Raw genomic sequence first — 9,682 nt, forward strand, 5'->3', positions numbered from 1 at the left:
GGCTTACGTTCCATACACACTCAGGCACACATTGTACATGCATAGAAAAACTTGATCCTAATTGAAAACGTAATCAGATGCAGTTGGAAATGTTAACAGGCTTTGTCCTTCCGCAGCACAAGGATGTAACCTAACGTGTGTAATTGTTTCAGTGATTTTCATGTTTCCTGGTGTCAAGGCTGGCAGGCAGGCCCGTTGTGTTGTGGCCTGCCGGGTCAGCGTGGATCTGTGGAGAAGATTCCTCCACCACCACACAAGTGAAACCTCACAACCCAGACATGGTCGTACCAGACCACCGCAACCAGAGCAGCTGGACAACTTCCAGATGCATAGCTACAAATAGAAATAAGACATTCTCCTTATATGGTTGTAATTTATTCTCATGTAGCTAAAATATGTTTTGATATTCAGTCGTTATGGTTACATGGACTGCTCATGATAACATCACCCAGGTCTTTCTCGCAGTCATGAGTACAGATGTGAAGAATGTATATTCCATCTATTATGATATGCAGTGTGTTCCAAGGCAAGCAGGCTCTCCTCCTCTTTCTCACCTCTACTGCAGTGCTTTCATTCAGCATTAACTTCCAATCAAGTCCTCGCTGACAATTCTGACAACACTCATATATTGTTGGTCATCTGTGCAGGTCTGAGCGGATCTGAGGTCTCCTATCATAGTGACCTTTAGCAAGATGCTAAACTCCCAGTTGTTCCCAGGCAGCAACCTTTCTAATGAACGCATGATCTCAAATTGTAGATTGAAGTCTTGCTCAATGCAGGATGATGCTGGTTTTGTAATTGATGATCCAATTTAAAGCAAAACAGATGATAAAGCAAGGAATACTGACCCCGCTGTTGTCATAACGACTTTTAATTGTTCTGTGTTAACTCCCCAAAAGCCAGTTACCCTTAGACATGTTTGATCTGCACACGCATGATGTGACACACGTACCACATACTGTATCAAAAGCTGGAAAACAATGTTTGCTTCACTGCACACTACAAACAGTCATGGCACGGCACACAAGCCCATCAAGTGACCATCATTTTAACATCATCCAGAAGTATAATATCCTTGCCTTTGACAGCTGTGTGTGTTTTGTTGATGCTGGTTGTGTGTACATTACAACATCATCAATGATGTAGCTTCTCCCTATATAAAGAGTTCATAAAACTGCACTCAGATAATGAGAGGACAAATAGGACATCCAACAAATAAAGCACCGACCAACTGAGTTAGGATCAAAACGTCTGTTGCAATAATAATAAGAGCAACAAACATGTGGTGCTCAGTAAGTTGTGCATGAGATTGCTAAAGCCTTGTTGCTATTAAACAAATGAATGAGGCTAAAATCGACCGAATCATGTATCCATCTCACACCTCAAACACTTCATGTGTTTCAATGTTGTGAAACCTTGTGGTTGCTGTTGTGCTGCTTACATGTGGTTGTTGTGATGTGCTGATGTCTCTATGTAGTTGGTGTATTGTGAATATGTACTGTTTTTGTGTTCTAATATGGCTACTTTTCCAAACAGAGATGTCATGTTTGCAGCCTAGGGACTACAGATGTAAGTAAGCTGGTATTGTAGCTAACTCTGGTTCAGCTGAGAAGCTGTGAATTGTCCCTGTCAAATTAATACATACATAAATATAAGTTAGTGTACAAAAAACAAAGATGGATCAGTTAAAAATCAAGATGTCAGCTGCTAAAATGCCCAAAAAAGATCCACAAACCAATTGATATGAATGATGTATGTGTAAACTTTGATTAAATGGCTGCTCCCAGTGGGCAGGCCAGGACCTATTTATTAGTGGTGTCTTTATTTTCATGTGCCTCTTACTCTATAGGCCCATATGGCCCCAACCTCAGCCCCCCACCACTCTAACCTCAGGCCCCATGTCTCCTTTTTCAATTCTCAGTCCCTAGCCCCACTCTCCTTCTTCTCTCCCCCCAGCCCCTAACCCCAGGGAAGTGGCTTTAGTGGAAAGCCACACAAAAGCCCAGTAGTATTTACACACTCTGCGTTCTCACAGAACTTTCACAGACTGTTATATGTGCAATTGAGACAACCGGAATTTTCCTCCTGTTTTTCCCCCTGTGTGTCCCATGTTCTTTTGCAACCGGAAAAAAAGTGATAGAGAGATCGGGTTCCTGTTTGTAGCAGATGTGTGGGCGAAGGTCATCTAAAGCAGAACATATAGGTGATTGTAGATCTGATTATTGTTTTATTGTGTCCCTTTTGGAAGTTTCATTATCTTCTCCACGGCGTCTTGTTTCATGAGTATTTTTTTGAGTGGGTGTCATTATTTACAATTGGTTTTCCAGACATTTTACTGTACCTTGCTCTTTATATATGTGCCACTCTACCACGCAGATCAGGGCTAGACAATGTAAGTAATATCATCTGGGTGGATTAGTGAAATGGATCCTTTGATTCCTGGTAGGACTGCGTCTGAAGGACAGGCTATCATCTTATGCTCTTTAACAAGGAAGACGTGTTGACTGTTTAAATATCTCTGTCTTAATATTTGTCCACTTAAAGTCTTGGATAGACGAGGAGTGATTATGATTACTGCAGGGAGCTTTTCTGATGTGTGTATCATGTTACCTCATGAATCAGAGCAGAAAGACGATACCATCAAAGAGTGGGCTTAACAACGGCATCTTAAGATGGCAGCAGGAAGTTTGTAAATCACAGTGTCAGATTCGAAAGGCAGCACAGATAGTGTTCCACTATAAAACTGGAAATGGATTTGAACCCACTGTCGCAGCTGTCCTGTCTATATTTTGCTCTGTCTACCTCTCTCTCAAATCTTTCATCAAGTGTTCGTTTTAATGGTGTAAACTTTCCCATCCGTTTTTAATAGCATCAACAACCCCTGAACCCCGAACGTGCTTGGCAGTCAAACTCTGAGCTTTCACTGCCAGCCTCTTTTAACCATCAACCCCCTGCTATTTAAAAGTATACAGCAGGCCGGGGTCCCTCTTTGTTAGGATAGTGGAGTAGTTGTTGAGAAGCTGTCTGAACCACAATCACGTGCGTCAATAGTCAGGGAGGGGTGTGCAGGAGAGACCCCATCAGGGCTTGAGAGCCTTTGGAAAAGCTGAAGTAAACCTTAAACATAAACTTGCAGCCTCGCTATCCAACTCACATGCAAACTATGTGCTGTTTTGAAATTGTGTACTGAAATGTATACAGAAGCCCTGACACACTTTCCCTCTCCCTGTCAAAGCAGTGTTTTCAATAGCAGGCCAGTGAGCTCTTCGCTCTTGCATGCAGGGTGACGTATGAGTGGACAGCATCCCTGTACCACTCGCATGACTGGAGTTTTCTGTGAGGCTTTTTCATTGACCCATTGCTGTAGGTGGGCCAGCTTCCATCGTATTATAACAAACCACACTGTATTGATGACTGTTACGATCAGGAATGCCTGCCCATTTTGTTTCATGCTTTGAGAAAATGTGAGGAAAAACCATGCACATACAAACAAAGTTGTCATTTGAACTGAATTCCATTTATCTAAGGACACAAATCTAGCCGATCAAAAAAGGATGTGAAAAAGTTGATAATTGGTAAAGAGAGCGGCCTGCTGGAGGTTTTATGTGGGGCCGAGGGGTAGATTTGGCCCTGAAACCCAGTGCAAGCCGCTTTAGCCTGGATAGCTGAGAAATGATTCATTCTGCCTCTGAGGTTGTGTTGCTCCCACAGGTGAAATCACTCATCTCCTTTTCCTACTGACTGACAGCTGCATTTTTAAGATTGAAAATACATGCATTGATGACACTTGTAAACGTACTTAAACTCAAACTTCACATATACTGTGCATTATACTCCCACCATAAATATACACACCTGGAAGTATTTTATGCACAAACTCTTTTTCTCATGTCTCCCCTTATTTTATTTTCATCCACTACTCTCCTGTTTTTCTTCTTAGAAAGGGAACCCGCAGGCTGAGGAGCTGGTGTACAGTCACTACGTGATCTGTAACGACACCCACGAGACGCTGTGCTTCGGCCAGGTGGACACAGATGAGAACGTGCTGCTGGCCAGCCTCCACAGCCACCAGTACAGCTGGAGATCCCACAAGTCCCCTCAGGTAACACACACACAGACACGCACAGACACTCACACACAGACACACACACATAGACACACTCTCACACACACACACACACACACTCAAACACACACACACCAGAAAAATATTGATCAGCATGCAGCAGTCACTATCTGTGTTTCTGTCAGCGCTCTGAGACAGTACCCTGACAGCATTGTTAAAGAAGATTGATTATATTTAACCCTTTGTGGTTTTGAGGTTGAGCGGAAGGGTGGGCTGGCGATCTGTGGCATATGTCTCTGTGCTTGGTGCGCACATGTTTCATAACCCCCATGTGTTCCATGGTGAGTGTGAGAAAGTCAAGTTTGAGAAAAGACATGGCCATAATTGCTCTCAGTAAGTCAAGTTGTATTAATCATCAACCATGGTTAATCTGCGTTCTTACCTCACTCTAGCTATCACACACACACACACACACACACACACACACACACACACACACACACACACACACACACACACACACACACACACACACACACACACACACACACACAAAGTCAGACACACTTGGAGAGTTGCAGTGAATACAACATCTCATTTTAGCAGTGAGTCAAAATGACCTCTTTATTTTCTGGCATGTTTTGGAAGAAAGATTGTCCGAACAGGCCATATGTCATCATAGATAAGGAATGTGATTCCTGGACGGTTCTGTCATTTATTATTCCATCATGTGTTTGTGGTATATGAAAAATGTGTTCTCAAGATGGACATGATTTGTGAAACTAGATAAATAAGAAATAGTGCAACTTTGCCAGAAACACTCAGCTAACTTATTAAGCTTGATGTGATAAAATGCCTGCCAATGTGGCCGCCTCAGCAAATGTAGCTCACACTCCTAATTAAATGTTGGGGTTATAACAATAGTGGTCCTGATAAGAGAAGGGGTTGTATTTCTTTAATGGTCCTGCGAGTGTGTTTTTGTAGCTCGTACAAATCAGTTTCTGGAGTCTTAAGTGGTTGTGCTGTTTTTCTTAGGTCCCATAATGCTTTGGAGTGTCTAAAATAACTCTGATCATCACAAGCCATCATCCCCCACACCTCCCCTACTCTCCCATCGTTCCTCTTTCCATCTGTGAGCCTGCTCTCCACCTCACCCCGAAAACCTTGCCCTTAATCCCTGACCTCTCGCCTATTCGTCACTTATAATACCAACCTCAGGTGCTATCCTGCACATTATTTCTTCTTTTCCTTTGGACACTACACTCATCATTTCCAAATCCTCCCTAATTCAACTTGGTAACCATGTTAAACAAACGTTTACAGTGCATCCAAACAGTGTAATGCTACAACCCTTCGAAGTACATGAGTAAACACTTTTCAGCATGGGAGCCACAGTGCAATTAGCTCAGTCAAGCTGATGATATACTGCTGTGTGTAGTACACTGTGTGTTTTATTGCCATGCACTATAGGGACCCACCAGACAAAGGCCCACACACCCTCAACCACGGTTTAGAGAACATAGCTGTCTAATACTCCCCTGGGGTGGACTCAGTCCAACTCTCTTTATTCCTGATGCTTCACCTCCATCAGCTCGATGAGATCAGTAGACCTGGACAGTCTCTGCTCTATACTCTGCTTTGGATGTCTCTTTTTAACAGCGGCTCATAGCTTCCAAGCGCTCTCCTTGTCCCTTTCTTCATCCCCTACCAGCGCCACCTTGTGTTCTGGTGTTTACCACACACTGACTGGGCTCATTAGCCCTGGTCTGGTGTGTCCTGCCACATGCCTTTGCCTGGCTATCCTGTTCTGTCTTGGCATTGCTAGAAGGCAAATGTGTCCTTTGTATCTCACTTACACCCCAGTATGTGATGTCCTTTCCTTATAAGACCATGGCTTTAAATGAACCCCGAAGCTTGAATCCGGCCTCGTTCTTTGGCCCACACAGTCCCTTCTCTTTAGGATCCATACAGCTCGCTGTGTGCACCCTTTACCTTCCATATGTCATTCATGGTCACTTTGCTCCGCCAGTAGCCCTGGTTTGACTCGGTTCCCTCTGTGGACATAAAGTCATGACCCCTCCCTTAATGTAGTCCTCCTTATTCTCCTCTCTACCAAACTATCATTAGAAGCATCACTGCACCCAGGGTTGTTCAGGGCCTGGTCCCGTCTGAGAGACCTGTCAAGAAGGCAGACCAGCAGCCGGTCCTCATGGCTCTGGTATGATGTGTGTGTCCCAGCTGACCTGTCCCCGAGGCTCTCTCTCACACACACACACACACACACACACACACACACACACACACACACACACACACACACACACACACACATACACACACTCACACACACACACACATTCTTAAGCCAAAGCTACTCATTTGCTGTTGTAAGGCAATCTGTCCCCCTTTCTCTTTGTGGTTCCCCTGAGAACCCACTGCACATGAAATCTTCTTGAGAGGAAGACGGGGGAGTGAAAAAGATGAACAAAGGCAGAATGGACAGGGAAATATGAGAAATGTAAAAGGAGGGTAGCACCGAGCTGTCAAGAGGATACTGTACAGGCCTACTTGAAGAGGACATGGGTAAAAAGGAAGCAAGAGCCATGCTCTTCACACTCACAGATCGCCCCGGAGAACTCTACAGTGCAAGAAAGCCAAAAATGTGTCTGCTCGCTATCTAGCTATCCCTCCCACCTTCCCCATTTCTCTATGTTTATGATTCCCAAGCAAACTATAAAGGAAGTTTAGATGAGTACATGTCAACTATGTTTTATTATCATTAAATCCTTTAATAATATCTTCTCTTGTTGCCAGTCCATATAGATATTCCTAAAAAGAGAAAATAACTTCCTAAAGGAGCAGGCCTTCTGTTGGTTCAGCTAAAACAGGGAGACATATTTAAGATCTGCAATCTCCTGTGTGTGTCCGTTTGTGAAAGAAGAGTGCTTAATGCGTGTGTCCCGAGTGGTCTAACCAGGGTACACTTCCTACGATGTTGACATACCTTTGAATATCTTTCAATTCTCTCCGAATTCTCACTATTTTTGCAGTGAAATGTCCACTCTCTACCCCCTGATTCTGCTGTCACTCATAACCATAAGATGCATTAAAAGGGCCGATTGAGGCAGTCACATCCTTAGAGCCTACTGTGGTCTAACACTTGATACAAATCATACCCATACGTGAACACCCAGACCCACACACTCGGTGATCAAATGTTTCCTAAGGCCTGCAGTCTGTCAGGCCTCTCACTTGAATTCCTCTCTTTCTTGCCCAGCATTTGCCAACCAAGGTGGAGCAGTTCATAAACACTTTGACTTGTCCTTATGTTTAATCATTATCTTTCTTTTATATAATATATGTATAAGAGAGAGCAATGAATACAGATGGATACAAAAAGATTGATGCATCAATGATAAAACGCCAGCTATCTCACACACACACACACACACACACACACACACACACACACACACTGTCCCCACCCTGCTGTTTCTCGGTGCTCTGGCGTGTGGTGTGGATAGTTGGAATATCTGGCTGCTTGGTACAGGATGCAGCCTAGCACATGGAAATCCCTGTGGTTAGCAGTGAGAGGGGCGTTATAACCCCCTACACTTTTTAATTGCCTAAAAGGATCATTCACAATTTGAATAAATTATAATTTAGTCCAGGAGCAGGCTTCTACTGAGGAATTTTCCGTGTGTGTGTGTGTGTGTGTGTGTGTGTGTGTATGTGTGTGTGTGTGTGTGTGTGTGTGTGTGTGTGTGTGTGTGTGTGTGTGTGTGTGTGTGTGTGTGTGTGTGTGTGGTGTGTGTGTGTGTGTGTGTGTGTGTGTGTGTGTGTGTGTGTGTGTGTGTGTGTGTGTGTGTGTGTGTGTGTATGAAGATAGCAGCCCATGACTATTAGTTTGCGGTGAGATTGGCCATGTTTTTGGAAGCAGGCATGACAGGGAGGTATTTGGTATGAGTGAGAGAGTTTGTGTGTGTTTGTGTGTACCCGTGTCTTTATATTTAAGTGTGTGTTGTGTGTGTGTCCTGTGCTCATTTCCATAGGCTCTGTGTCAATCTGTTCCAGTTTTTAACCTACAGCAGAGTTTAACGTGCACAGCTCATTATATTAAAAACATATGTATTCTTTCAAATTGATCAGCTCTTTTTTAAAGTAGGTTTTCAAATTTCACCTAGCCCATTGTTTAAGAAACACTGCCCTCAAGTGAAGTGGTTTAGTTGTGCTGCTCATCAACATTGTGTCTTCTTCACTGCATTCAGCCGAGCCTTTGCAGACATTAGCTCCAGGTTGACCCACACATGACTGATCAGAGAGCAGCCGATGAAAGGGGCTGCTGTCCATCCTGATCCCTACAGAAAACCTACACTTTCCTGCTGTGTATCCTCCGAGCTGGGATAGGCTGACCTCTTTACACTGCATTACCTAATAGTTTACAGAATAGTCAGAGGTGAACATTGAATCATTGCCTGTTACATCTTGTGTTTGAGCTTACATTTAAAGTCCATACAGTGATGTATCTTGTACTACCACACTCTCTATCTTGTCCAGGCATGTCAAGAAACAACCCCCTAGTGGAATAACAATACATTCAACAATGTGATTACTAAGGCAAAGCCAAAGTCGACAATATAAAGTATATTTTATAAATTAGATTCAATTTGAAGATGCACAATTGAACTATCATGTTTACTGTATGTTGTGTCTTTGGCACCAAGCCTTAGATGATGTGTGAGTCAGTAAGTCATCAGTCTTTAGAGAGAGTGAATCATCATGTCTTCCTGGGTAGGAGAACCATAGACACAGTCATGGTCGGGTTACAGCCTCATTCGTCTGTGCACCATTCTTACTCCTGCTCCAGGACTTGGCTTTCTCACTCAGCACAGCTCAAATAATACAATAGTAGGTAAAGGTTAAATGAAGAAAACGACAGAGGTAGAATAAACCCTATATTAACATCAATCTATGTTGGTGCGTGCATGCGAGCAAATGTATCTGTCTCTTTATGGAGTCAGCCATACAGATTATTTATACACATCACATCACTTTGATGTTCCAAGGATGTGAACATTTTCTTCACAGATCACAGACTTTAGCGTTGAGGTTTGTTGAGCCTTCAACTCTGTTCATCCCAGCAACTGGACCTCCGTTCTTAAATCGATCTAAATCTGCTCACTGGACAGTTAAACCAAGGAGATTGCAGCTCCTCGGAAATGGAAAACTCCTTTTGTTAGTTGGTGCTCTTATGTTACTGGAGTGCTGAAGCTGCTTCTCCCAGCAGGCTTGGTTGATGATTCATAGATTACGTCTGGAGAAGTTCTGAACCCCATAAAGAGACAAAAGAAAACGTTTCAACTTCATGCTGCCAGTAATGTTATTCAATCAATGACTGCTTCATATTCTAGGGAGCCATTCTCATCTCTCTACAACCCACCAGTTGGTCCTCGGCCAATCATTGTAAAACAATGTACATTCCCAAGCTTTCTTCCACAGCTGCAACAGCCAAGATGTCCATGAGAATTACAGGAAGGACAGTGACTCTCCACCTTCAACACCACTTCTTATTGTTGCCTTTGTAAGATGCAATCCTATTCATCCCTCCAAACTCAT

The 9,682-nt window shown here is 43.3% G+C and overlaps 1 protein-coding gene across 1 annotated transcript in view; it reads left to right on the forward strand.

Annotated features, from left to right (window-relative positions):
• Positions 1-9,682, forward strand: part of LOC117551548 (vacuolar protein sorting-associated protein 13B) — a gene marked incomplete at its 5' end in the record, with an annotated part of 227,326 nt that overhangs the window by 162,629 nt on the left and 55,015 nt on the right. Inside the window, 1 exon segment of the mRNA XM_034224450.1 lies at positions 3,941-4,102. Within this exon segment, the coding sequence (XP_034080341.1) occupies positions 3,941-4,102 (162 nt within the window).

Source organism: Gymnodraco acuticeps, unplaced genomic scaffold, assembly GCF_902827175.1.
Source record: "Gymnodraco acuticeps unplaced genomic scaffold, fGymAcu1.1, whole genome shotgun sequence".
Taxonomy (NCBI): Eukaryota; Metazoa; Chordata; class Actinopteri; order Perciformes; family Bathydraconidae; genus Gymnodraco; species Gymnodraco acuticeps.